The sequence below is a fragment of the Puma concolor genome, chromosome E2 (genome assembly GCF_028749965.1).
Source record: "Puma concolor isolate L17-30 chromosome E2, mPumCon1.1.hap2, whole genome shotgun sequence".
NCBI lineage: Eukaryota > Metazoa > Chordata > Mammalia > Carnivora > Felidae > Puma > Puma concolor.
The window spans coordinates 3,433,015-3,460,346 of record NC_141681.1 but is presented as its reverse complement, the minus strand read 5'-3'; the positions used below and the strand labels follow the sequence as shown (position 1 = coordinate 3,460,346).

The window sequence follows — 27,332 nt, the reverse complement described above, 5'->3', positions numbered from 1 at the left end:
TATTCTGGATGCAACGGACAGAGAAGCCAAGCAAGCTGGCCTAACTGGGAGGGATGATGCCACAGCCCAAGGCAGGCTGGTGTCCAATTGCTGTGGTCAGGCACGTTCCTCCCGCAGCCCACCGCCCCCCCACCCCCACCCCCCGTTGGCCCTGACGCACCCATGCCCGTATCCCATGTTTCCCAGCCTGCGTATCCACCAACTGTCCTCACGGCTGGGACACAGCATGGGGCGAATAGGACAGCCACACGCTCAGCTCCTGGTCTCCTGGAGCACTGGTCTAATGGTGACAGATCGACGACAACAAAGTCCACGAGGACTAAACGAGAATATGTCAAATACAGGGAAAATTTATGGAAAAAAGACATGAGAAACAAGGCAGAAAAGCAAAACAAAAAACCGTGAGGAGTCAGACGACCAGACTGCTGCTCTGGGTGAGGGGGTCAGGTTCAGCCTCTAACATCTGAGCCGGGCGCTGGGTGACGAAGCAAAAGGCAGCCACAAGGGTGGGGTGGGCAGTACAGGTGGGAAGAGAGAGCCCAGAAGATCTTTCCGCCCTTCGTTTGATTCCTGACGCCTTGGGAAAGAAGCCTACATTTGGTGAGCAATCTCAGGGCAGGCTTTTCCGACGTCTCCACGGTATTTTCGTTGTAAAGCCGATGAGAAAGCGCTTTGGTGAGGGAGACCGAGTGCCTCAAGGTTTTCTTGAAAGCACACGCAAGCCAGGCCCTCCTGAGGTGTAACAATGTGCTTGCAACGTGCCCAGTACGACCTGCTGGTGAAAAAACTAAAATTTCTCACGTGTATACATTAAAAAAAAAAAAAAAAATCTCCATGTAAATGCTTTCTTTGACTTTTTGCCCAGGATCCATTGCAAAAGTGCTTCTGTTTAGAAAGCACAGTTCAGCCAAAATCCAGTTTGCTTTTCAGGAAAAGTGGAGGGAAAAAACCAAGAAACGTGGGGCATTAGGCAAATCGGCATGAGCGTCTGTCACTGTCTGTGACACAGGCTGGGACAGCTCATTCTCCATGGCGGGTACCTCCTACAAGACCATGTGGAGTGGAGGGTGTTCTCCCGGACGGAGGGGTGAGGCCGGAGAGGCAAGGAGGGCAGAGCAGTGAGGTGTGTACCGCCCCCCAGTCACACGGGCTCTCCGTCACGGACGCCAGCGCCAAGTTGTGACAAACAGCCGTACCCAGGAGACCGCGCTTGTTGGCTTCTGCGACTTGAACACAGCTCTCCCCCTGCGGTGGTTCCAGACCCAGGATCCCAGGACAGCAGGGCGTGCACCTGCCCCTGACCCCTGCCAGGGCCTCGCCCCTTACTCCCCCTCCCCCCAACCACAAACCCCTGGCTGCCACCGTTTACTCCGACTCGGTCCCCTGCGGCCTCTGAATAACCAGAGAAGCCGGTGTGGTGGCAACACCCAGCAGGTTACGGGACGCAGACACAGCAGGGCTGGGACATGTCGGCCGTGAGCTACTGGCTGACTCTCTACTCGTCAGGAGGTCCTGGGCGGTGACACAAGGCCGGGCCATCCTGGAGAGGCCTGGGCCCAAAGCCGCTCACACAGCAACGCTCTGCCGAGTCCTGCTGCCACGCCCCTCAAGTTCCACGGGGACCGGAGCAGCGCCCCATCACAGGTCGGCGACGGCCGGGCGACAGTCAGGCTGTGGCTCCTGCACGCGGCCGCCCGGCAGGTCGCTGGCCCTCTGCCGCCTGGCCAGTGCCACCGTCACGGTGGCCGCCCCCAAGCGCAAGCCCTGCAAGCGGGAGACGGCCTGCTGGGCGGAGGCCGGGGCCTGGTAATGCAGGAGGGCCCTGCCCCGGGGCCCCTGCCAAGTGAGCCTCTGGGGGACCGCTCCGAGTTCTCGGAGGGCTCTCTTCAGCTCGCTCACTCGGGCGTCCCGGGGAAGGTTCCCGACGCAAACGGTGCCAGTGGGCCCGTCCTCCCCCTGCGCAGGGCAGGGTTCTGGCAGGGGTGGGTCCCGGGGCCCCCGGACGGCGCTCAGGTGAGCTGGCTGCTGGCTGCTGGCTCCCAGGAGGCGCCGGGGCTCGTCCCGGAGGGTGACGTCTTTCCCAGCCTGCTTCTCTCGGTGACGAAGGCTTTGGAGTACTGGGATTTTCCCCATCACCTCCCAGCTGATCTGAAAGAGCAAAGCAGTCCCAGCTGTTCTCCAGGGGTCCCAACACGGTCACGAACAGAGGAGAAATCAAAGTCGCACGGGGGCCTCTGCCGCACACGCTCAGGTAAGCAGTCTCGGCCATGCTGCCCTAGGGGCCCACCCTGGCCCTCTGGGAAGCAGGACCCCTCGGTCCCCGTCCTGCCCCAGCTTAAGTGAAATCTGGGACCCCGAAGCCACTTCAGACTGTGCCCGACGTGCCACGGCAGCTGGCAGGAGTGGAACGGTTTTCTCTACTCGGGAAGCAGAAAAGCAAAGGCCTCCTATGCAGAAGGGATAGCGGGGAAGGTCAGTGGAAAGAGGGTGACGGGTCACAGGTGGCAATCCCCCTGGTGACCTCCATGATAATCGGGGCTTTCTGCCTCCATGCCAGCCCCTCCTCCCAAGTCCCCACCCTGTGGGTGGGATGAGCTCTTTAACGGGGCTCCCTGGGGCCTCCCCCTTCTCCCCACTCCTCCACTGGAGGAGCGTTCCTCAGGGACCGAACCTTTCAACGTGTTGCCAAAAATGCAGAGACAAGGCAAAGCTGAAACAGAACGCCACTTCTGAAAACTTTCTAGCAACAGGTTCATCAAGCTACAAAGCAGCACTACACGAAACGTTAAGTCTCAATGAACAGGATTTCTACTTTGGCTCTTTGGGAAGCTGCAACAAAGGAGGCGGTAAAAGCACCCCGAGACAGGAGGCAGGGCCCCCCTCGAGTACCGGGACGGACAAGTGGGGTCCGCGCACAGAGGGGACTGACTCGAGCCCGCTTGCCGCATGGCAGCTGACGGCCCCTCCCTGGGGCAGCCCTTCAGGTTAGGCTGAGCCTGGACGACTGAACCCGGGACAAAACCCGTCTTCTGTCGTTTAAGGAATCACATGGCAGACAAGGAAGAGAAAGGCACTGGTGAGCCCTTCTTAGCAATCCTCAGTCTTTACAGATGCGTTGTGTCCTGCGTTAGGGCACAGAGCTTGTACATGACCAATTACAGGGCATGGTGGGCAATGGTCCCAACACGGGACTTCCCACAAACGTGGGCACGTCAGGATACGTATCAGCATACGAGCTGGATAGATGTAACTTCCCTCTACAAGTAAATAGCCCACCTAGTAACGATGTTCTCTTTCCATTCAGAACCGTATGTCACTAGAGTAATGGTTCTTATCCCCGGCAGGTGTCAGACACCTTGGGAGACAAGCCGGGGTTCCTTCCCAAGGAGGAGTCCCCCGCAATTCTGTGCGCAATTTCCCAGTCTACTCCGGGGTCTCCAAACCGCAAGGGGCACACAGGCCCCAGGTTAAGGATCAGCGATTTAGAGAAAGGGTCAAAGAAACTCAAACACCCAAGAACGGTCGAGCCCCTCCTCACAAACTTCAAGGCTGCTGGTCCTCATTAATCTGGCACCTGGTTCTCTCTCCCAGCACTAAGTGGACAACACCCCCACCTTGGCCCACCTCTCCACTGGCTCAGATCCCTCTCCAAACGGACACCACCCTCGCTCCCGGGCACGGCCACGTCAGAAGCCTCTGTGCCCGGTTCTTGCCCACTCACGTCCTCAGAGCAGCACAGAGACTCTCAGCCGCCACAGAAAGACGCTGTTCAGAGAAAACCTCCCCCTAATGTTTCCCAGTGTCGAGACGCAAAGAGACAAGCAAAAACCACGTCTGCCATGGACACATGCATGAGATGAAGCTTCTCTTTTCTAATCAAAAGGGATCTTTCTTCCACTGGACTCTGCAATTCTCCCGAACTGATTCACTCAAAGGTGACAGAGCTCCCAGGCCAGTACCCTGGAGGCTCTGGTCCCAAGGCGTCCTGAAGATGGTCTGGTCCAGCAACCGACCCTCCCACGCCTCCATTCTACCTTCTTAAAGAGTTCACATTCCTGTGTCCTTTCAGAGTACTTAAAAACAGATTGAAACTGGTCATAATCAGATTCTTTTTATTTTCTAAGGAATCTCTACACTTGATGTGGGGTTTGAACTCACAACTCTGGGATCAAAAGTCACGTGCTTTTTTTTTTTAAAGTTTATTTATTTTGAGAGAGGGAGAGAGCGTGTGCCGAGAGTGATCAGGGGAGGGGCAGAGAGGGAGAGACAGCATCCCAAGAAGGCTCTGCACTGTCTGCCTGTGCAGAGCCTGACACGGAACTCAATCTCACAACCGTGAGATCGTGACCTGAGCCGAAATCGAGAGTTGGACGCTTAACCGACTGAGCCACCCAGGCGCCCCAAGTCACATGCTCTTCCAACGGAGCCAGCCAGGTGCCCCCAAACTGGTCATATAGGTTCTTCGGGATGTCTTGAAGTTACCAGATCTAGTATTTAGAAAGGATGACCCAACTCAAAGTTGCAATTACAGTCGGAGGAAACGTGTGACTACGTACTTCTGTGGCAACGCTGAATGTCGTTCCACCCAACACCCACGAGGCCAGACCTCCTGGTAACAGCACTTGCACCAGCACCGGCTCCGAGCGGTCTTGGCCGGGTGATCGCCCCACATGCTGAAACCCCCACGTGCTTCTGCCCAGCGAACCACGGGGCTCCCTCCGGCAGAAGCTAGCGTTCTCAGGGAACCTGACCCAGGGGGCGAGGTTCCACACTCAGGCAGCAGAGATCCCTTTAAAAACGCGTCACGTGGGGCAAAAGCACACCCGCTCCGCACCCCACAGGGGGCGCTGTATCCCAAGCAGGCACACGTACACACTGCGAATGGCTGAACAACAAAAATGTTTTCACTGGGTACGCATTCTGAGCTAAGTCTACAGCACCGCAAACACACTCAGACACACACACACACACCCCTTTACAAGGGGAAATGCCAACTGCGTCACCGTTGCCTAAAACTGCTGGTCTCAAGACAGGATGGTTTCGGGTAAGGAAGGACAAAGCTCAGCGTCGGCTCATCCTTGCACGCCCACACGTTCTCAATGGAAAAATCTCCCCGACTAAGAGGTGGCCACTTTTGACACTTTCCCAGCTGTCTGCCATTTCTGGGCTCTTTGCGGAGCGGCTGGGGCTGACGGCTGTCCCACAGCTGACACAGAGGCCTCTGTGCGCCGGCTAGACGGGCTGGCTTCACGCTCAGGACAGTCCACGCGGTGCTACGCTGTTTTTCCTGGCTGGCCATTAGGAACATTTGTTACATCTGTGAGTGCGCCATGTGACACGAAAGATTTTTGCCTATTAACCAAACATACAAATACGTTTCTGCCTTTCAATAACTAATCATTCCATTAAAAGATAGTATAGCGAATTTAACTTTCTTTTGTGTGCCAAAACCATTCTCTACTGATGTTTTACGAAGATCGTGTATAAACATACGTTCTCTTTAAAGATTAAAAATCCCGTCCCCTAGAAATACATGCTAAATCCAATACAGACCAGCAGCCTAACTCTCAAGGCACCTGCGGCCAACTCAGAAGGAAGACTAACCTTGCCTCCCCCAACCCCTGGCTTCAGAATTTCACACCTGTTGCTCTTCCTGACTCCCCCTTTACTTGAGCAGAAGATACAGAGACTGGGAGGGAGGATCCTCACTCTGAAACGCTAGCACACGTTTGAGCTATTGCTGGCAAAGGAACAGGAACACCATACGTGTTTCTCATGTGACATACAATGTCCACACAAATTACTACTGCCACACATGAGACCAACACTTGTCATTCATGGATCGAAAATACTTTTATTTAAAAAAATTTTTTTAATGTTTATTTATTTTTGAGGGGGGAGGGAGGGAGGGGGGGAGGGAGGGAGGGAGACAGAGCATGAGCGGGGGAGAGGCAGAGAGAGAGAGACGGAGACACAGAATCCGAAGCAGGCTCCAGGCTCCGAGCCGTCAGCACAGAGCCCGACACGGGGCTCGAACTCACCAACAGTAAGATCATGACCTGAGCCGAAGTCGGAGGCTCAACCGACCACCCAGGTGCTTGGATCGAAAATTCTTTCAAATACGGTACTTTCAAATGAGCAAGGTGAAGCGACTCGAGTAACCAAGCATGCAAGAACACAGCACAGCTAAGGAACAAGCTGTCTTCCAAAAGTCATTCCTGCCTTGCAGCATCTGTTGGCTAATTATAGTGGCTCCTGATTGTAACAGGGCTCGATGTGTACGTCTTTTTGCACAGAGATGATCAAAGGTGTCACTTAATAGAAAAGGCCCCACAGGGCCACTCCTTTATAATTATGCTCTTACTGTGGGTGCTGAAGGACCAGGAGGGCAGTGACCGCACACCATCGCCCCATCGCACGCCCCACACAGTCAGGAAGAGAGGGGCCGTTTGGGGGTGGCCACGGAATCACTACGCAACACGGGGTAAAACGGTGTTTACTTGCTGGAACACATGATCACCTCCAACCCGTGCCACACATGCCAGCTTCTGTCCACACACTTCGGTGCCCGCCCATCCTATGCTGTTCGGGGGGTGGGGACAGCCCGACAGACGAGCCCACGAGCGCAGGGAGTCCCCTCCCACCGGGCCAGTTCGGAGCCGGGTGTGGCATGCGTTCCTGCCAGGCGGCTCCGGGCTCAGCTCCACACCGGGGCGTCAGCCGCGCGGGGAAGAGCGGCCCGTGCGGCCCCACCTCACGCACAGGCAGGTGCTCTGCACCAGCAGCTGGGGCAGGCCAGCGTCGCCCCCACGCACAAGCACAGGACTCCTGAGAACTGGGGCATCGATCGTCTCAGGCGCCTGTTCTTACCCCCTGGGCGCGCGGCAAAGGGAGGCTCGTTGCAGAACTGGAGGCGAGCGCCCGGGGAGAAGGCTGCCCGCGGAAACCGTCTCTCCTCGGTAGTGCGGACGGGGGGCGCGCGCCCGCTGTGGGAAATTCAGAAAACGGTGAACAGATATCGGAATCCCCCTCTCGGAGACGGCTACGGTTCACGCGCGGGCCTACCCCTGCCCCTTCCTGCGCGGGTTCCAGCGCCACGGGCTGAGGACACACGACACCGCAAACGTGCAGAGACGCGCACACTGCCCGTCCACCTGGCACGTATCACACGAGCGTTTCCTCTCACCGTCAAACACTCTCAAAAGGCTGCATGTACTTTAATGACAGGGTTGGCATCTGGGACCCTGACGCACCTCAGGGCCCTGCATTATACGGGATGCACGCATCTCTACCTGAATTTCTAAGTATTTCTCTAGGACAGGTTCCTAGAAGTTCAATTACTGGGACAAATACAGCAAATCTTTTTAAGTGGAAGGATCGGCCTAAGTCCCCGGCCCCGTTGTAGGTGTGGCTCAGTCCACATCTGGCTGTTACTTCCAGACAACACTGTGATGCGGGATCGGAAAGCAGGCGTCTGCGTCCCAGGACGGCTGCTGCTCACAGAAGAGGTCCCTGTCCCCAAACCCTTTTCCTCAAGGCATGTGTCATTCTCAAGAAGTCAGTCAACCGGCATGGTGACCATCTGGGAACAGCACTCCCTAACAGCTGTGGATGCTACAGAACTTTTTGTTTCTTTGAGCCTGTATACACGGATGACCCTGGCAGAGCCCCATTTCCTCACTGAAGGACAAAATGAGTTGATCCGAGAAAGACAAACATCCAGACGTTGGTCAACAGAGTCCCACTGCTCCCCTCCGTAACAGTGGTAACACCTTTCCCACAATTACTGCAGGGAGCAAAGGGGCTGGGAAGCAGTCCTTTGGTCTGTGGCTTTGGTGGCAAGGAGCGGTCTCGTGGGTGCCCTGGGTCTCTCTGGAGCTGCAGCCACACCCCGCTGCCTGACCATGTCTCCAGGGTACCCTTAAATAAGTATCATACCCTCCATCTGCCCCATTCTAGCTCAGCAGATGTCAATAAAGGCACGGGTCTCGCTGTCCTGAGGTCCAGTCCGGTGGGGCCATGCGAGGGGAGCGGAGGTGTCAGAAACAACCTGGAGCCCCACACACAGAGGGCCCCGTCCTGCTTTCCAGATGCTCGTCTGGGTCTAGCAGGCAGCCAGGCTCTTGGGCGGGACACTGCACTGCTCTGTCGTGACCCACCATCTTGCAGCCCTGGGAGCGGATGGGGCCGTGCGGGGGCTCCAGCCAGAGCTAAGGCCTGCAGGTCACCTTGCACATGGCCATCCACATCTACCCGGGGGTTCGGGACCCACCTCAATGGCTGGGTCTCATACCGTCCACCGGCCAGCTGGGCAGAGATCCTGGGAGGAACACCTCCTTTCACCGGGTTGGACCTGCTGGGCCGGCGGCTCAGGAGGTTCTGGGTCCTCAGGGGAGGCAGCTTGTGGCTGGAGTGGGGCAGTCATGGCACCTTGTAGCTTAGACAGGGAAAAGTTCCCTGAGTTTGACAGGTCAGCAGGTGAGAGGCCACTCTGAGGGAACAGAGGAACCCACATGAACAGAGCAGACGCACTTTCCAGGAGGAACGTCTCTTTCTCCTTCACTGAGAGGCAGTGAAGGGCACACGGTGATAACGCACAGCCACGGAACGACTCGGGCCAGGCCCAGTCTTGGCTCAGTGAACGTCTCAAAGGGGAACCGCGAGGACGCTGCCAGCACCAACAGCATCCAGGCACGTTTCTCACAATTACTGACTTCCATTTCACGCCTGTGACAGCCACGCCGGTGTCAAAGGGCAAGTTTAGCCGGTGCTTCCATACTCTGCCTGTGGGGTCAGCACCGATGCTCTCCACGCTACAGATAAACTAATGGGGGGGGGGGGGGGGAACCTGCAGAGGGTGCACCAAGGTCACAGATACAGCGACTGAGAGGCCCTACGGTGGCTGCTGAGCTCTCCAAACTACTGCGCCCCCTGGTCACCCATCTTTAAAATCACAAAGCACTTGGGGCGCCTGGGGGGCTCCGTCAGTTAAGCGTCCGACTTCAGCTCAGGTCACGATCTCGTGGTTCGTGAGTCTGGGCCCCGCGTCGGGCTCTGTGCTGACAGCTCGGAGCCTGGAGCCTGCTTCCGATTCTGTGTCGCCCTCTCTCTGCCCCTCCCCTGCTCATGCTCTGTTTCTCTCTCTGTCAAAAATAAATAAAACATTAAAAAAACTTAAAGTCACAAAGCACAGGCAGAAAAGAGGACAAGGTGGGTCAAGGGCCCCCCCTCCCCACTGCCCAAAGGAACTACAGCTGGACAGCAGAGTCCATACCTGCTGGCCCCCCAGCGGGAGCACCACATGCCTCTCTCAGAAGGTGGGGCAAAGGCCAGGGGAATCGAATGCTGCACAATCTTTGTGTATTAAGAACGAGTAAAAAAAAAAAAAAGAAAGAAAATGTATCACACTTTGTACTTATTTCGTAACCTTCATCTGGGAGGTCTACAGTGTTTAGAAAAAAACTGTGATTCCAGATATTCCACAAAACAGACGAGAAGCAAACTCGGGGATTCTAATACCCACACGACAACAGTCTACGGGTAGAATATCCACAGGAGGATACGCCAACGTGTATCTCATAGTCCATCTGAAATCAAACTGTATCCTACAACTGAACTTCCCCACCCCTTCCCAAATCCTCAGTGGAATTCAGGGGTTCCCAATGTCAGTGAAAATTCCTTCCGGCTGCACACAAAGCGAGGCCAGAACAGAAGCCCCAGGGACTGGAGAAAGTTGCTGCTTTCACATGACCCCGTGCAAAGGGACGCCCTGTGGTGGGAGAACTAACACAGGACCCCAAAATGAGAAATGGCCTTTTAAAAGTTTGAGATTCTTGGGGCACCTGGGTGGCTCAGTTGGTTAATGAAGCATCCGACTCTTGATCTCGGCTCAGGTCATGGTCTCACAGTTCGTGAGTTCAAGCCCCATGCTGGGCTCCGTGCTGACGGCACAAAGCCCGCTTGGGATTCTCTCGCTCCCCCTCTTTCTCTCCTCCTCCCCTGCCTGCACATGCTTTTTTTCTCTCTCTCAAAATAAACAAACATTAGATAGATAGATAGATAGATAGATAGATAGATAGATAGATAGATAAAAGTTTGCGATTCTTGGGGCACCCAGCTGGCTTAGTCGGTAGAGCACACAAATCTTGACCTCGGGGTTGTGAGTTCAAGCCCCGCGTTGGGCGTGGAGCCTACTTAAAAAAAAAATAGTAAAAATAAAAAATAAAAGTTTGAGATTCTTGCTCAGGCCTCATTAGCAATCGATCTTCCAGGAAGGGGCTGAAACAGTGGGGGCGTCAAAAACCAGTAAAGGCCCCAACGCCCTACGTACAAAGTATGGCTACTTCTTTGGGATCCCTGGTTCATTTGGTTTTCTTTTACACACGAGGAGTTATCTTCACCTAACACGACCAATAACATCACCTGTTGATATTTTTCTTGTTAAAATCAGCAGAATGTGACCATGACTATTCCCCAAAGCAACACATCTTTGTTTTTCTTCCTGGAGAGGCCGCCCAGAATCTTCCTAACGTGGGCTGCAGTCGGCCTTCCGTCTATGAAGTGCCGTCCTCCAGGGGACCTGTGGCCTTGCTGTAGTCAGCCTCTTGTGTAACCTGCCCCGACTCACATTCTCAGCCGTGAGCAAAGGCCACCTTGCTCCTGTGACCTGTGTATCAGCCTCCACTCAGAGCAGCTGTGGCCCCGAATTCCAAGGTAAACCCAAGTGCTCAGGACAGACACCGAGGGACATCTTAATACTCACTAAGGGTGCCACTGGCTTCCCCACGGCGCTCAGCACACACTCGGACCCCCACCGGCCCACTTTCAGGTCACGCCTGCCTCTCCTCTCTGCTTTCGTCGGGCTAACCTAGAAGGAGCCCAGAACTGCCTGGCCGTGGCGTCTGTGGGAAGGCCCACTGGGCCGTAGCATTTCATTTTGGTGTCAAGCTTGGAGGTGGAGGTTACGGGGTCTCCATGCCCAAGGGGAGGCTGCTTTCCAACTCTGGACAATTCGGGTTCCAGGGATGGAAGGTGTGGAACAAAGGCTTCAGTCCATACCAAGCCCAAGCTGTGCCCGTCTCCTCAGTAGCTCTGGCTGCTCGCCGGCAGGTGGGGCCCTAACCTGCGGGCTGGCCTCTGGGACCGACCTCCTACCGCAGACTATCGTGCCGTGTGCCGTGCAAATGCTGCGGATAAAAGTCACCAAGGCATCAGCTTACGAAGGCCACGGGTACCGCGTGGACAGCCAGGTCACACGAGACAATCTGGGACTCCCAGCGAGAAAGCCGATGAGGCAGCAGGAGGCTGTGGCCAGGACGGTGGCACGCAGCCCTGAGATGAGACCCGCCAGCAAGGGTGTCGGGGCATCGGCCCTCCGAGTGGGCAGCTCTCTCTGCCGTGGACAGCTGGTGCCCTGCGGCGGGAGACCTTGCACCTGCCTGCTTACCAGAATCCCACAGGATTGCAAAGTATATTCTTGGGCCCATGCCGGGAGACAGATTCAGGAGCTCAACTGTTCAAAAGCTCGCGGGTGATTGTAACGCACAGACACGCCAGGCCTGGGGACAGCTGCCATGCCAAAGGACGCCACACAGGAGGGTATGCCTCTGAGCTACAGGCCACTGCCGGCCACGGCACCCACCTTGGACCATAAGATTCCCGTTGGCTTTGGGCGCTCACACCCTGTGGCAATGACTCTCGTCGGAGTGAGAATGTAGTCCACGGTGAGGTCGTGGTCCTCGAGCAGCGCTTCAGGTATGTCGATGACCTGGTCAAACAGAAGGGGGTGAGGGGGCTGGCGGGCACACGGCTCCCGTGCTCACCGCACACACAGTAGATGCATGTGCCAGGCCCGAAGGGAGAAGGCCTCACCGCCATGCTGCCAAACAGATCCGGCCCCCGCTGATGGCCACCACTCGCGACAGCTGCGGAGCGAAGGCAGAGACCACTCCGTCTCTGTCTCTCTCCCTCCCTCCCCTCCCGCTCTCTCGGGTGTGGCAGTGGCTCTGCTGGGCCCGTTCACGGGCAGCACCTGGCAGTCGTGGACGATGGTGACCACTGGTGTCTCCGGGCCGACCGCTCCCATCGACACCATCATGGCATATTCCAGATCAGCATAACCTTCTCCCTTCCCAATTCTCCAACCTAAGAAACACGCAGAGCATCAGTAGTATCTCCGGAGTACATGTTTCATTTCATTAGGTCACAGTGGAAGCAGAAACCTGGACCCAGTATCCCCGGCCCCTCCTCAGAAACTGCCACAGTGAGCCCACGGGCGGGCGGCCCCCTAGTAGTGGGGTTCAGGGGACAGAAGACGATGCGCACGCACAGCGGTCAGCACGCAGTGACGTGAACCTCGATCCCTTTAAACGTGTTACAAGAGGAAATGGAACCTTGTTTGTATGAGCAGAACTCAGGTTTAAAAGTAACGAAAGAGCGGTTTCTAAAAAGATTAAGAACAAATTTCTACTAAACACAGAATCTTTTTAAGCTATTTCTCTTGGAAGAGAAATAAAAACGAAAATGAGGGACAGGCGATTTAAGACGGCATCACTTTGCCTTGTGAAAAGCGCCACAGGAGGGCGGGGCCGGCGGCCCTGGTCCCAAACTGCAAAGTCCGAGGTGGGGCGAGCGGAAGGCTGAGCCCGAGGCTGGACGAGAAGCTACGCGGCAGGAAGGAACGCGGCAAGACGGGAACCTGGCTCCCAAGAGGATCGACACCGTGCCGTTAGGAAGCCCGTGACACTGCAGAAATCCTGACTTCTGCACAACCTCAGCATCAGCATCATCACAAAGGGCATCAGTGCTCATGGGTCTAAAATGCTGGTCTGTCACGTGACTCTTACAGTCACCAACGTCCAGCCACGCGTGCAAATACACGAGACAAAGACAGTTCCACGCAGAATTGTCTGAGTCACAAAGGATGTGGACAGTCTGCACGAAGAGACAGGCAGGTGAGCAGCAAACACAACAAGTGACCACCTTCGCTCACCATGGAATGCAAATCAAGTGACAGGTGGCATACGACTGCTCACTGCGGGACGGGTAAGCACCAGAGTGTGGTTATTCTAGTTACTGGCACGGGAGCAGGGAGGGAGGCGAGCTGTACAGGGCTGGGGATGCGAGGTGGGTTATGTGGCTACAGCCACCAGGGTTTAAAGTCCACCCTTTGCCTCGGCAATTCACTTGCTAGGATTATGCCACCGAAAGCCCTGGAAGGCACCACAGACTCAACCCCAGGACCCTGGCTCCCTTTAGTGTTATCTGTAAGGGAAAAGCCAAAACCAAACCCTGGTGACACCTTAAGTGCCCATCAGTCTGCAGGGACGGACATCATCCGGCAGGACACACAGTGCCGTACGTGCTGCTGCCCCCTTCTGGGGAAACAGAGTAAGCACAAACCACCCCAGAGAGAACGCAGGACACGTGTGGACTCACAGGCATCTCTCTCACAGACACAAGGAACTACGGACGGTGGACGCCTGGGAAGGGCACGAGTGATGCTTTGAGAAGCGCCTGACCATCTTTGGAAAAAAAGGCCCTGCTAATTGCCCCTTGCCAAGAGCACGGCCCCAAGCCTGTCCCCGGGCCTCGCGGCCTCTGGGAAGCCAACCCCAACCTACCCAGGGCTGTGCTGCCCCTCCTCCTCTCCTCTCCCGCTGCACCCACCTCCGCCACCTGGCACGTAAGGGCCAGCCCTGAGGTCGCTCCCCAGATGATGCCCAGCTCGAGGCCTTAGGGTCACTCTGCTGACCCTCGCCGGTATCAGTGCTCACTTCTGTGTCGGGCACCGAGCACATCACGCCACAGTTCAGCCGCTGTGTCTGCTCTTCCCAGGCCCTGCGGCCCAAGGCAGAGACCACCCAGAGCTGGCCTGACACGGGGCCCACAGCAGGCACCCAGGAGACGTGTGCCTCTGGGGACCCATCCCCAATGACACAGACAGAGCGCGTAACTGGAATACAGAGAAAGCAAAAGCGCGAACGAAGCGCTACAACGGCTCCCATACTAGGGCAGAGTGAGACACAGAGGCGAGTCTCCCACCCCCACTCCCCCCTCCGAATGGCAAAGCACCAGGCCTCCCGGTCAGGCCCGGGACAACACGCGTCGCCCAGAGGCCGCCGCTTCCTAACGGAAACAAAGTTTAGAGCCTGACGTTTTCCCATTCACTGGAGGTTCTCCAAAACCAACCGTTACCGACACACTACACACAAGTCCAGCTCTGGTTCCAGGTAGCTTAAGAACAGAGGAAATATCTCTCACCACCTGAACAGAGATGATGTCACTTTATTTTTCCTGCTAAGAAAAATGAAAACACTGTAAAGGTATTGAGTGTGAGGGACAAAATGAATGAGAGAGACAGCGGTTACTCAGAGGACAGGAACGTGTCCAGAAACTGAAATTACTTACCGTCAGGGTCTAGGAGACGGACAGACAGCAGAATGTCACGCTGCAGGTCACGGTGCGATTTTAACCTTACCTTTTTCAGAAACGGCAACGGACCCCACCACCACCAAGTCCACAAGGACCCTGGAATCCAAGCCCACGGGGGTGCTGTAGTTGCGCACGCCCTGCGAACAGAGACGTGGGCCTGAATGCTTCCCGGGCGGCGAGCGGCTGGCCCCCCTCACAGTCCACGGGCGAGGAGCTCGCAGGAGGCAAACTCGTGCCCTACGACAGGCACACAGCATCGTGGGAGAGGCATTGAGGATAATTTCCCCCAGTTTCTGTCCCAGGGAAGATGGCGCTTTGGAAGGGACAGCACAAATGAGTAAGGCGGTAATTTCACAATACGGAGCAAATCAGAGGAGTGCCGTGGTTAGAACAGAGGGGGGAGTCACACGGAACCATGTGCAGACCCCTGTGCGCCCCGTGACCTCAGCAGGAGGAAGCTCTCTGACCCTCAATGTCGCCATCCGTAAGGCAGAGGCGCTGCCCACGGCCTCGTCAGGCTGCTGTTGGAACGGAAGGAGATGGCAGAGGTGATGCACTTCGTGCATGAGATGGGGCCAGCAAGCGCGTGGGGCAGACTCATTAAGTGTGAGATGCTGGGGGCTGCCACTGGCACGCAGGGCGTATTCACTCCTGAGATAGGACTCAACCCACACCCACCTAACGTACACACGTTTACACTGAGGGGGCCCGTATTTCAAGAACAGGGGGGCTGATGTGGTCCTGCGTCTCAGACGTGAAGGGGCACAGATCAGTCCGGCAACCGGATCACGGCCCCACGTCGGTGTCCCGCCCCCCACTGCTGGGCAGTCGCCACCGCACGGTGACAGCCGTTCTGCCCCGCGGCTCTGGCAGCACAGATAGTCAGCGCACCATGACCCGCATCTGCGCACACGCGCGGCCGTGAGGCTCTCTCCACGTTCCATTTCCCCCAGCCAGGAAGAGAAGGAAAACCTCCTTCTCGGGTTCCGGTGCGTCATGTTGTAACAGAGCCCGAACTCGGCCGTCCAAACCCTACTGAAGCTCAGTCACGAGTGCTGGCCCGGCTCCGCTGGGGGCCCGGTCACACTTCCAGGGGCGCGTGTGAGGGACCGGCCATCTGACCCGGGCCTCAACCCCAGGACGGGAACTGCGCTCACTCTCCCGAACCTACGACTGCTGTACGGCTCACCACGCTCCCCGCCGGCTCTGGGAAACGCGAGTGCGTACCCGTGGCCCGTGCTGCCAGCCGCGGACCATCCCACAGGGTGCATTTCTGAACACCAGCCAGAAGCACGACCGTCTCTCGTTTTTCTACTTTGAATTTCCCTTTGCACTTTTTTCTACACGTGTTTTATTACCGTACTCCATTACACGGGTTTTTGTAAACCACATCAGATTCTATTTTTTGGAATAAAGTTATCGATAAGTAACAATAAGCGTTCAATTTTTAAACATCAGACTTAAGCGGAAAATCTCTTTTAAAAAGGAATATCTCTTAATTATACACCTGGCTACAGACACAATTAGCCCACGGTCATACACCAGGAGGAAAATCGTGTTTAGGTGACACCTCTGCCGCCTCCACTGAAATGCCCCGTGTCGCAGAGCTGCTGATACACAGCCTTCAGCCAAAACCACTGGAGGAATGAATTCTACACCATTTATTGCACGATTCACATTTGACCAGCATTATCTGGCCAGGTGACCATCTTATCCTGCTTATATTAAAATGATGCGATGGAAAAAATAAATAGGAATATCTTGATGCCTTAGTTTTCATTCCCAATAGATTAGGAATCAAAACGAGTGGGGGTCTATCCCAGGACTCTGAAAAAAGTCACCAAATTCTATTTCTTCATCTGCAAAACACAAGGCAAATCCCACTACAGGGCAGCCTAGGATAGTATTTACACACTTCCGTTTGACTACACTGTGAGACACTCCGGAAAAGCCCGTCCCTGAATTACTCAAGTCGTTATTCAGAACTGCTGAGGCCACTTCCAACTGAAGGGTTCTGCAAATCCCTGAGTCCCCACTTGCTCTGGTGGCAGTTCAGAAATTGCTAGATACCAGACAGTGACAGGTCAACACGGGGAGGTGTCAGAGACCAGGTAACTTATTTCCTCTTCCTTTTTAACAGGAACTTTGCAATCTGCAAACCTGTGCCAGAGAGAAACCGAGCAGCTCAAGTGGAGCCCGTGTACCTGTGGTTTTTCGACGTGGCTCCTGTATCACGGGACGGCTGGATGCTAGTCCATTTCTGCTCATCTGGCTTTGCGGAAAATGAAGTTCAGTTCTGTGGGGCACTTTGCGCCCGCACTTACCTGAGAGGTGGCGCATTTTCTCAAGACGTCCTTCGTTGCGCCGGGCGGCGGCGTGATCTTATTAAATAACCCCGTTCTCAGCCGTGGTGTTGGCACCAACAATGTTTTTTTGCTCTTTTAAAAGAAAGACAATCAACGAATTATAAAGTTAAACCCAGGAACTTCTTGTGTGCATTTTTAACGTTTCAGGCGCAGAGGCAAGTTGCTGTTACTGTCATTGTTGGGGAACGACTTCTTTGCATGCCTAATTAAATACAAAGAGTCACTTGGGCCACTGGCCCACCCCACAGCTTGTCATCAAACACGAATTCTAGTTTACTTGCCACTCAAAATCGCCAGGCAATGACGATGCAAATGGGCACAGAAGCCCAAGGATTCCAACCAGGCCCTTCCTGTGGCCCCTCCCCAGCGTTACACACTCTGTAGGTACGATGCTTTCACGGGGCACCTGCTGCCCAGCCTGAGCCTTCTCTCTGTCCAGCAGATTCCAATCTCATTATAATTGACATTTTGGATTGACCTGAGTCCACAGCCCCTTTTCTTCTATTTAGTTCCCAAATGCCTTGGTTCTCCAAGTGTGGTCCCCAGCCAGCAGCGGCCCCTGGACGCCTGTGAGAAATGACCAGAAGCTCAGGGGGCAGGCACACAGGTGACTCTGATGCCCAGGATGGTTCCAGAACCACTGCCACAAGCAGCCCTGCAGATTATGCAGGGGCAGCCCATGAGCCAACTGTAAACTTATAAAATCTTTGGTGTAAAAAGAGTGTATTTCAGTCTTTGTGCAGGAGATGACAGCCTGAGACCAACACAAGACCTATAAAATCGCGGGCTGGCATACTTAAAGCCACGACAGAGGAAATATTTCAACACAAGCCGTGACCACGTGCTCTTTTCGAGTGTGAAAGAGGTCTGGGTTCATCTGTAGTCTGGAGACGCTGGTGTGCTACATATTATTCTGGTTACTCCCTCTTTTCTGGAAGCTTCTCACCTACCAGCTCAGTGGCTCTCAACCCTACCTGCGCTTTAAAACCACCTGGGGAGCCGTCTAAGACTTAGCCAAGGCCCAGGGCCACTCAGAGCCTCTCATTCAGAAGGTGACATCGGCAATGACTAGTTTTCACAGCTCCCTGGGTGGGGCCGACGTGCGGCCAGTGCTGGCCTGGCCAGCGGCTCTCAAAGCACCAGTGGGGTATCTGTTAAAAAGAGGATCCAGAAACCGACTGAAGGTCTGGGAAACTGTGTATCCCCAAAAGCAGGCCTCCGTGTCCCCAGGCACCGGCTGTGGCCACGTGCACCACCGTCCCTGCCGGAGCTCAGGAGGTGTGGCAAAGCCTGCAGGTCTACCTGCTTCCCAGGTGACTCTTAAGCTACTGAGTCTCCAGCAACAGCGAGGAGCCGGCGGCCCCAGAGCCCCAGAGCGCGGGGAGCACACGTGTCTTTTTCACCATCACATCCCCGTGCTCACAACCTGGAATAGAGCAGCTTCTCCAGCGTGGCCATCTCTCCCCTGAAGAGAGACAGACGTGGAGGGTGCTGCTATTCCATCCGCCACGTGGCTGCGCTCCTACAGGGCGCCGGGACTAATCTCCAACCCACTCAAGGCTCTGACCTTGTGCTGAGGGGCCGACGGTTAAGAACCTCGCACACGAACAGAGCTGGCTCCGCGGTCACGGTGCGGGTCACGATCCCAGCCCCACCACTGCCACCGTGGGCCTCAGCCAAGTCACCTGACCTCTCAGGGTCCAGTTTCCTGTGTCACGAGGAGCGGGGATCTCCCCTACAGGGCAGCTGGTAGGATTTAATGAGGTGATACAGCCAAGTGTTCAGAGAGAGCTGTGCCCTTGCACACGGCGGGCACTCACTGCAGGCCCTTCTCTGCTGCTGCAAAAATTACCTCATTCATTACAGTGAACTATCGTCCAGGAAAATAAGGCTGGCAAGACAGAATGCTTCCAGAAGAAAAGCCTAAATGGGAGTCTCCCCCTGGGGCTGAACCGCAATCAGCAAACGTGAGGATTGGAACGCGAGCCTTGGAAGGGCCAGAGCAGGAGCCCCGCACCCCCTCGGTCCCCGCAAAATCACCTTCGGGGGCTCCCTTCGCCACAGGCTGCAGGGCGCCCCCAGGCCCGAGGCCTCGCGGGAGCCGCGGGAAAGCCGGCCTGCCACAAGGGGCACGGCTGCGCAAGGAGCTCCGGAGACCCCTGTTCACGTTCTCCACGGCGACTGGTCTCAGCAAAACAACAGCCACCATCACCTTGAATCGGTGAGTTACTACCGCTGTTATCTGCATGTTACTGCTTTTACGGTTTATACTTAACGTACACGTTTATTTTGGTTTTACGGTTGCATGGGAGCTATGAGCGTTTAAGTTTATACCGTTCTGTTTACACGTACTAAGCTAGTGAACTGACAGCAACCCTGGGGGAGTTTTTTTTTTTTTTTTTTTTCTTTAACAGGAGCCTACATATTTTAGGAAACGCTGTTCTGATTTGTATATTCTGGAGATGTCATCAGATCTCTCACTCACGGGTTATCAACAATGTCAAAGAATTAGGATATAAAAGCAGCAGAAGTAAATAATCTTTCTCTTCTGACGAAGCACATCCGATTTAAGAATGCTCGAGGTGACCGTTCTGAACATCTTTTACCTGTGGATTCAGGAACACTCGTGACTTCTGACAGACAAATGAAAGATACGTGGACCGTTCTCAAGTAAAACTCCCAGGGTGTCCTGCACTGGAGGGAGTCAGAAGCCCCATCTTCCTCAAGAGAGGCTTGCACACATTTGCAGGCACCTGGAGCCCGCATCTCGCCAGCGGCCAGGGCTCTGGCTCAGGAAAACGGGGTTACCTGCAGCGCCAGCAGCCGGATGCCTTCCAGCGGTTTGTCGGGGTCCACTTTAACTTCCCGTGTTCTGGCAAAAACTTCTAGGTCTCTGATGTTTTGGCAAGCCAGATAAGAGCCCTAGTTAGGCAAACAGACAGAGGTGCACTTACGTCGAGGACGAAGAAGCGAGCGTTTGTCTGGGGAGCGTCAGGATTGACCTTAATGGTTCTGGCCATTTTGAACGCCTGCAAGCGTGGGAGGTGCTCGGCAGAACGGGAAGCACCCTGTTTTTAAATGCAATTGCACATTACCGACAGGACGGCCGGATCCTGGGCCTACAGCACGCGTGAGCGAGCGACTGCTCTAGCTTTTCACCCAGACAGGCGGGGGGGTGGCGGGGGGGGGCCACTAATTCTCAGGCAATATCCAGGAGTCGCCCAGAGAAAAGTCTGGGAAAGCAGTCAGTGTAGAAAGGAGCTAAAAAAGCCAGCCTTACCCCGATTTATTTATTTTTATTTTTTTAATGTTTATTTTCAAAGACAGAGAGAGTAAAAGAGAGAGAGAAAGCGTGTGCCACAGGGGAGGGGCAGAGAGAGAGAGGGAGAGCGGGAAACCCAAGCAGGCTCTGCCCTGTCAGCGCAGAGCCAACGTGGGGCTCGATCCCACGAACGGTGAGATCATGACCTGAGTGGAAACCAAGAGCCAGACGCTGAACCACCCAGGCGCCCCATCCCCAGTTTATTTTTAACTGAAATAAGATATACATTCCAAAAAGGCGTAGACATTGTGTACAGTTTGATGAATTTTCACAAAACGAACACGCCTGTGTTTACTACTGCCTAAACCAAAAAAGAGCGGATTACCACCAACTCTCCAAGTTGCTTCCTTTTTAAACATTTTTTACTGAATCTGGGCACCTTTCTCTTTCTCCTGCACCTCACGGCAATTTCTCTCCCTGGGAAAACAAGCACTAAAACAAAACAAAGCAGCAAAACACAAATCATGCAAACAGCACGGGTTTTCGAAGCAACAGGGGCTTGTTTCCAAGAGGCCGGGGGTGGGGAGACAAGGTCCAGCCAAAATGGAGGATGACGGCAGGAAACGGCCACACATGCTTTGGGCTGACGGGGCATCGGTGTGTTTTCAAAAAGCGCTTTGTCTTTCTTGTGGAAAAGGAGCCAAAACTATGAGCTGTGTACGTTTGCCCGTCCAAGTAAACTTGTTTCCTGTGAACGCTACCACACACAGGCATCTCGGATTAGCTTCTATTCTGCACACGGGGAAACTGAGGCCTGGCATCACCGGGGGCTGCTGAGGCCTTCCTCTCCAAAGAAACTGGCTGGGGCTCCCCTCTCAGAGCGCATCACTCGCTGCTGCTCTTAAGGAGCAGTGTGTGAAAAGGCACCACAATGACATGCTTGCAGCCAGGACAAGCGTCTTACTCCCTGTCAAGGGGTGAACAGGCCCCGTAGCATCAGCTCGTGACAAGATGCCACCAACCGCCGACCCCGCGCAGAAGGGCCAGCGGCCGCGAGAGCGAAGCTTAAGTGACTGGGATGAGGGGCGTCTCAAACCAGAGGCCAGGCCAGCGGCACGGACTTCGCACCACTACTCACTGTCCACCCCACTCGGATCCACCACGAGGCAGGACAGTGACCGCATGACTATCTCGCTCACTCGGGACTCTCCTGTTTTCCTTCTGAATGCTCCGGGAAGGCTTCAGTACCTTGAAGTTGGGAATCCTGTGATGAACAGGCCGGGGAAAATCCGCTAAGTTTCGTGATTCCATGTAGTCCCAGATCTGTTCGCGAATGTCCTGTTTGGAAACACCTATGGCAACAGAGGGTGGGGGGGGTTAACGCGGCAGAAGGGAGTCCCGCAGAGGTGCGGCCGCTCCAGCACACTCGCGCCAGGCCAAGCCGGCGCTTCTCATCTGCACAGCGAAAAATCAGGGTTAGTGATGAAGTTGCAACAGATTGGTAACGTCCGAAAACAGAGTAAACTCAAGACAACCCAGGTGTTAAATCCGGCCCTGCTGAAAACAAAACGCAATCCAAGCCCCACGCCCTGTCCTCGCTTGGAAATGCGCGTGCCGCTGGGTCAAGGCACTGCAATCCTCAGTCTGTCCAGCTTTGCCATGGCCGTGATTAGTGCGCTCGGGCTGTAAATCCAGAAAGCTTGTCTTAAACCTAAGTGCTTTGTAAACCTATTATTTTGGATTACCAATTACAACCTCCTTTATTAGCGTAGGAATTTCTTTTTTCTATATCCAATTTAGGAAGGTGCATTTTTGGCAACAAATAATCTTTATTTGAGCAGAGCAGTGTTGATGAAATTTGCATTAACCACGTACTCTTCCTAAGAGTTAAGAACCATAAGGAGCAGTCTCCGGTTAGGTACCAGCACCTTCCTATAGGCATATTTTTAAGTATTCACTTAATTTCCATTTTTGTTGGTCCAAAAGGATATCCTCGCACTTGCTCAGAAGTCTGTTTCAAGTCACTTTACTTGCTACTTGATCTGTTTTCTTTTCTTTAGTATTTATTTTTGAGAGAGATACAGAGAGTGAGCAGGGGGAGGTACAGAGGGAGAGAGGGACACTATATCTGAAGCAGGCTCCAGGCTCTGAGCTGTCAGCACAGAGCCTGACGCAGGGCTCGAACCCACGAACCGCGAGATCATGACCTGAGCCACTCAGGTGCTCCGTTGTCTGTTTTCCTAACAATTTGTTGTGCGGCCAGCACTGCGAATCATGAGGCAGGGGACGCCCCATGAGGTCATCTCATGCGCGGGTATGCTCTCAACACCAACCTGCCCTAACTCCCAACGAGGGCGAGTGCTTCCTATCCTGTGCCGTCTGAAAGTCGCCGCAGGGACACACATGCATGGTGTTTAGGGAACATGCATCGCTGTAGCTGGCAGTGAAAGCCGACCTCTTCTTTTCAGAGAACTTAGATGGTGTCCCTTACAGCTGACAGGAGGTGCTACAGTACTGTGTGTGGCTGGGACACCTCTCGTCACCTTCCTGGGTGCATACCTGGGGCAGGTACAACTTCACGGGTCCCGAGTCTCCCTTAAATGAGTGCAGGCTATTGAGAAGCGACCCAAGGGAGCAGCCCAGGATCAGAGAGAACTGGAGTTGCCTGGATGGGTGGTGGGATGGGGCTGGCAGCTGGCTTCCCCCCACAGACATTTCTGAACAGTGTGGCTTTGATTCATGTCAATCAGTCACACTCCAAAAGTTTATCTTTCATAACTGGACACTCTCAACACAGGCAAAGGGGCTATACTGACAAGCCCCTCCCCTGGCCGCCTGCTGGCTACCAGCTCCCTTCCCCCAGGGCGGTCAGTGCACCCCTTGTTTTTCTCCTGAATCCTTCCCAGGTACGTCTGGCCCCACACAGGAGACACTTCCTGTCACCACCTCTTCCTAAGGCGGCGCATCACGCAGACAGCCCACACTGCCCCGCACATTGGTGTTTTTGCCAGACATCTGGCAGATGGGCCCATGTGGTATACAAGAGCGCCGCTGTCCTCATGGGAAGCCGCACAGTTTTCCACTCTAGGGACAGGTCAAAATTTACCCAGACAGTCTCCTTCTGAAGGGCAACGGGTGGTTTCCAACCTTCGGTTACTGACGTGCACTTCGCCACCCGCTGCCCATTTTGCCCGCACGTGTTAACCCCCCACGTGTAGTTCTAAGGGGTAAGGGCCACAGCCACAGGCTTCCACTAGCCTACACCGTCTGGCTAGGCCTAGAACTCCCCAGCGCGGCATTCGGCCCAGTCCCAGAGCCTCTTGGGGCCACTGCAGACGCCGCTGGTGCCTCGTGACCCTAGCTGTGCCTCTGGGCCGCTCCAGAAATCGGCGCTGCAGCTGTGGGAGCACTTCGGGACCCGCGTCTATAAGACGCAGGCTGAGCTCACGCTGCTGTCAGCCTGGGTGGGGCCACACAGCCAGTTTCCAGCACTTGGCTTGTCTTTCCCGCCGGGAGCTCTGTTGGCAAGTTGGCTCAGCTCTGTGTCCCTTGGGCAGACCCTCACTCTTCAGGCCTCAGCTTCAGCACCACCTCCAGGAAGCCCGCCCCCTTCCACTCTGCTCCAGTGTCTGGGGGATCTCTTTGTCACAGGGCCACAAGGAGCTCTGGCCTGCAAAGCCTTGCTGCGCACGTCAGCCCCATCTCCCACTATTCCTCACTTTGGATTCAAAACGTGGCTCTAGCATTGTTGGTCCCTGGTTCCACACACCTGCCCACCTCTCTGCCTCTCAGGACTTGGTACCTCCTCTCCCTTCAGGGACACACCACATCCCCCTGTAAGTATTTCGAGGGCCCAGCCACAGACAGATGTCCCTCCTTCAGGAACTTGGAGCACCCTAACTGTCTGGTTTTTTCAAACACAATTACACTGGCACAACTATAAGATTACTACACTTATCACTTTCACTAACAACCCACAGGTGCTACAGTATCCCCAACACCGTGCAGGATGCGGTGTGGGACACAGGAAATATAAGAAATTGTGACCCTTGCTTTGGGGAGTCCATCACAAACATCTGAGTGACTCCCATTTAGAAAGCAATGGGCTGGTTGGGAGGTGCAGGGAGCCTGGAAGGGCACAGGTCCTCCTACATGTGGAAGGTTACAGAAACATGGGAGATGATTAGGATAATAAAAGATGACACATATTTATGTGTGACATGCCCGAACCCTGTTCCATAACTGCCTATTCACTCCCCTCAACAGGTTGTGGGCCCCGTCGGGTGAGCTAGGGTCTCACTCATCCTCTACCTCTGGCTCTGAGCTCAGTCCCCGCACTTGGCAGGCATGTGAACTACCGGCACCTGTTTACTGGGCTCTTTACATACTGCACACCTGGGAAGAGCAGAGGTTTATTTATTCCAGACCCTGGCTCACTGTGGGCTTTAGTATTGGGTGTTATCTTTGCCAAGAAACCCTGCAACCATCACCAAAGCTCTTCTCCACTAGAGGAGCCCAGGGGTTAATGAAGCAAGTGTCCCCAGTGCCTGGACAGGGCCTGGTACAGTGACACCTCAGAAAACATTTAAGAGGGCGGTGATTTTTTTTTTTTACGTTTACTTGTGGGGGGCGGGGGGGAGGGGCAGAGGGAGAGAGAGAGAATCCCCAGCGGGTTCCGTGCTGTCAGCGCGGAAAGGGGGGCTTGAACCCATGAACTGTGAGATCGTGACCTGAGCCGAAATCGAGCCGACTGAGCCCCCCAGGCGCCCCTAAGAGGACGCTGCGAACCGGCGTTTAAGATACATTGCTTTGCAGCCGCGCCCCTGCCCCTGGAAACCAAGTTAAATTGGTTTCCGGTGAGCCGTAAGCGCAGCTCTCACAGGTGGTAGTTACGACCGGCACGGGGCCCACCGACACCACCAGGTGCACAGCAAGTAGCCCTCTCTCTCTTCTCCCCATTATCTTTACTCCGCAAGACAGCGTCGGATATCAGGGTCGGAGACCACCGCCGGGTAGACCCCCCCACGCCCCGCTGGGACCCCTCCGGGTGCCCCCGTCTCTCCGGTGGTCCCCGGCCCATCCCCTCTGGCCCCGCGCGCCTCTCCGGTGGTCTCCCGGCGGCCGCTCACCTACTCCCCACTCGGACAGTGGGTGACCCGGCGGCCCCTCACCCGCCCGCCCCGTGCCCGTCCGGTGGCCCCTCATTCGCCCCCACGCCTGCCCCTCTGGTGGGTCCCGCCCGCGTCTCCAGCAGTCCCTCACCGGTCCTCAGCTCCATGACGACGCGGTCGGCGAGCGACGCCTCCAGAGGCGGAGTCGGCGCGGAGTGACGTCATCCGCCCGCGCACTCTCCCCGCGCCTGCGTACTGACCGCAAGGGGGGCGGGGCGTCGCCGCGGAGGCCTGGTGTGAAGGGCATGGAGTGCGCATGCGCGTGCGTCTCCGTGGGCGGGGTAGAGGGACGTGCGCAGAGAGCCTGGCTGGGTTCCCGGGCTGTCATTTGTTCACGGAGCGAGTCAGTGTTGAGCGCCCGTTCCCACGGGCGTTTGCAGGGCGCTGGGGCTAGCGAGGTGAAGAAGCCCCCGGCCTCTCAGAGCCCACTGCCGATTCCAACACACCCGCCTTCTTTTCTGTTCCCCCAGAGGCCGCCTCCTCTGAGAAGGCAGCCTTGATTGCTCCTCCAGGATGTGATTCCTCTTCTCTGAGGACATACCGAGGGCATTTTAAGATGTCAGGTCGCTGGAATGGGACCCACTGCGGGTAGGATCGGGCCCAGCCCGGCCGCTGAGGGAGTCCGATGTGCTCCCTAGGGCCACACTTCGGTGAACACCCCTTGGTTTTACCGTGCGTGGCCTCTGGATCTCTAGAGACCGAAAGAACGTGGCAGCCTGCCTTTGCTCGGCACATTGGGTGTGTCAGTCTAAGGGCCAGGAACTGGCTGCAGAGAAGGCCAAGTCCGAACCTTCTCTGGGCTCCACCCCAGCGGGACCGAAGGAGGGTCAGTTGGCGGGGAATTCAGGCTTTAGGAAGATGACCCTTCCCAAAAGGAGGCCGTCCCAAACCAAGTCGCCAGTAGCCACCTCCCGAGTGATTGCACAACCTTAGCCGTGCGCCTCCTGCATCATAAGCTCCAAAGAAGGGGTGGCTACTTTCCAGAAGTCTATACCCAATACTTGCTAAGATCCTGGCAACTGGCAACACACTTGCAAAATAGGCAAAGCGTTTTAGCGTCCACCTCCAGATGCGGGAGATGAGGTTCTGGGTGTTCCAGACTTCCTCAAGCTCCTACAGAACGGATCCTATGCCCTTTGCCGTCATCAGAGAGAACATAATTGATGACAGTAGCAAACGCTGCTCCAAATGTGCCAGGCTCCAGGCTGAGGGCTTCCGAAGTCACACCTGAATGCAGTCCTCACAGCAGCGGTGGGCAGCCGAGGCGGCATCCACAGGGGAGGAAACAGAGACTGGAGATTTTGGGGAGCCTGGCCCAGAGTCGCGGAGCCGGGAAGAGGCAGCACGTGACGTGACCCCAGTGTGCTAACTACAAACCTTGCGGCTCCTGGCCACACCTCTGCCTTCCTAGGGGGTATTTGTGGCGTTAATACACAAAGACATCAGCAGCCCTTCGTGCTGCGTGGGGGTGGCCGTGTCTCTTACCGGCTCCCAAAAGGTTATAAAGTACAGAAGGTTATAAAATAGAATCTCTCAGGGAGAGTGGTGTCTTTTCCCACTTTCGGGAAAACACCATAGATCTGTGGAGAACATTTTATGCAAATTGACCCGGCCCCAGCAGCAGAAATGTGTGCAAGACTCACTGTGCTCAGAGCAGCGACCAGGGTGCTAAGCCACAGCCCAAGTCCCTCAGAAGGGAGGCCTGGAGCATCCCCCAGGCAGAGCAAGCCACGGGGAACAAACTCCCTCCCTGGAAATTTCAAAAGCAGGTGGCACTCCCCAGGCCATTCCCCTTGGCTCCTTTGTTCCATGTTTCCAAATTAGAAGCGCCCCCAAAGCCCAGGCACTTGAACGAACAGGTAGTTGTGAAAGAGACGCCCCTTAGAAGAAACTGGCTGGCTTTCCTGTGGAAAGGTATTCTAGAACTTTGACCCAATGCTTCAGACTCAATCATATAGGTACACTTGCCCCTGGGTCCCTTGACAGTTTTTAAAAATAGACCTAATAGAGCCATTTTGGGTTCACAGCACAATTGAGCCAAAGGTACAGAGAGCGTCCCATACACTCCCCACCTCCCTCCACAGCCCCCCCACCAGGATC

The 27,332-nt window shown here is 55.3% G+C and overlaps 1 protein-coding gene across 4 annotated transcripts; it reads right to left on the bottom strand.

The window, feature by feature from the left end:
* Positions 1 to 330: 330 nt before the first annotated feature.
* On the bottom strand, positions 331 to 27,288 carry MTHFSD (methenyltetrahydrofolate synthetase domain containing). Of its 4 annotated transcripts, none has more exons than XM_086688754.1 (8): positions 25,324 to 27,287; positions 21,310 to 21,413; positions 19,754 to 19,867; positions 16,758 to 16,871; positions 14,480 to 14,570; positions 12,032 to 12,144; positions 11,642 to 11,767; positions 331 to 2,148 (listed from the first exon to the last, which is right to left on the bottom strand). In XM_086688754.1, the coding sequence occupies exons 1-8, from the start codon at positions 25,337 to 25,339 to the stop codon at positions 1,639 to 1,641; spliced, it is 1,188 nt and encodes a 395-aa protein (XP_086544880.1). In that variant the 5' UTR covers positions 25,340 to 27,287; the 3' UTR covers positions 331 to 1,638. The 4 variants fall into 4 exon arrangements, with proteins under 4 accessions (XP_086544880.1, XP_086544881.1, XP_025776535.1 ...); XM_086688755.1 differs by lacking the exon at positions 19,754 to 19,867 and adding an exon at positions 19,608 to 19,721 and having other exon boundaries at positions 21,310 to 21,516; positions 25,324 to 27,279; XM_025920750.2 differs by lacking the exon at positions 19,754 to 19,867 and adding an exon at positions 19,608 to 19,721 and having other exon boundaries at positions 25,324 to 27,279.
* Between the last annotated feature and the right edge of the window lie 44 nt (positions 27,289 to 27,332).

Excerpts from the sequence above, each read along its gene's own strand:
- MTHFSD (XM_086688754.1), bottom strand. Across the intron at positions 16,872-19,753 it reads CTCGCTTCTTCGTCCTCGAC|AGCAAAAAAACATTGTTGGT; the intron begins GTAAGTGCACCT and ends TTCTTTTAAAAG. Across the intron at positions 12,145-14,479 it reads CGTTGCCGTTTCTGAAAAAG|GTTGGAGAATTGGGAAGGGA; the intron begins GTAAGGTTAAAA and ends CGTGTTTCTTAG.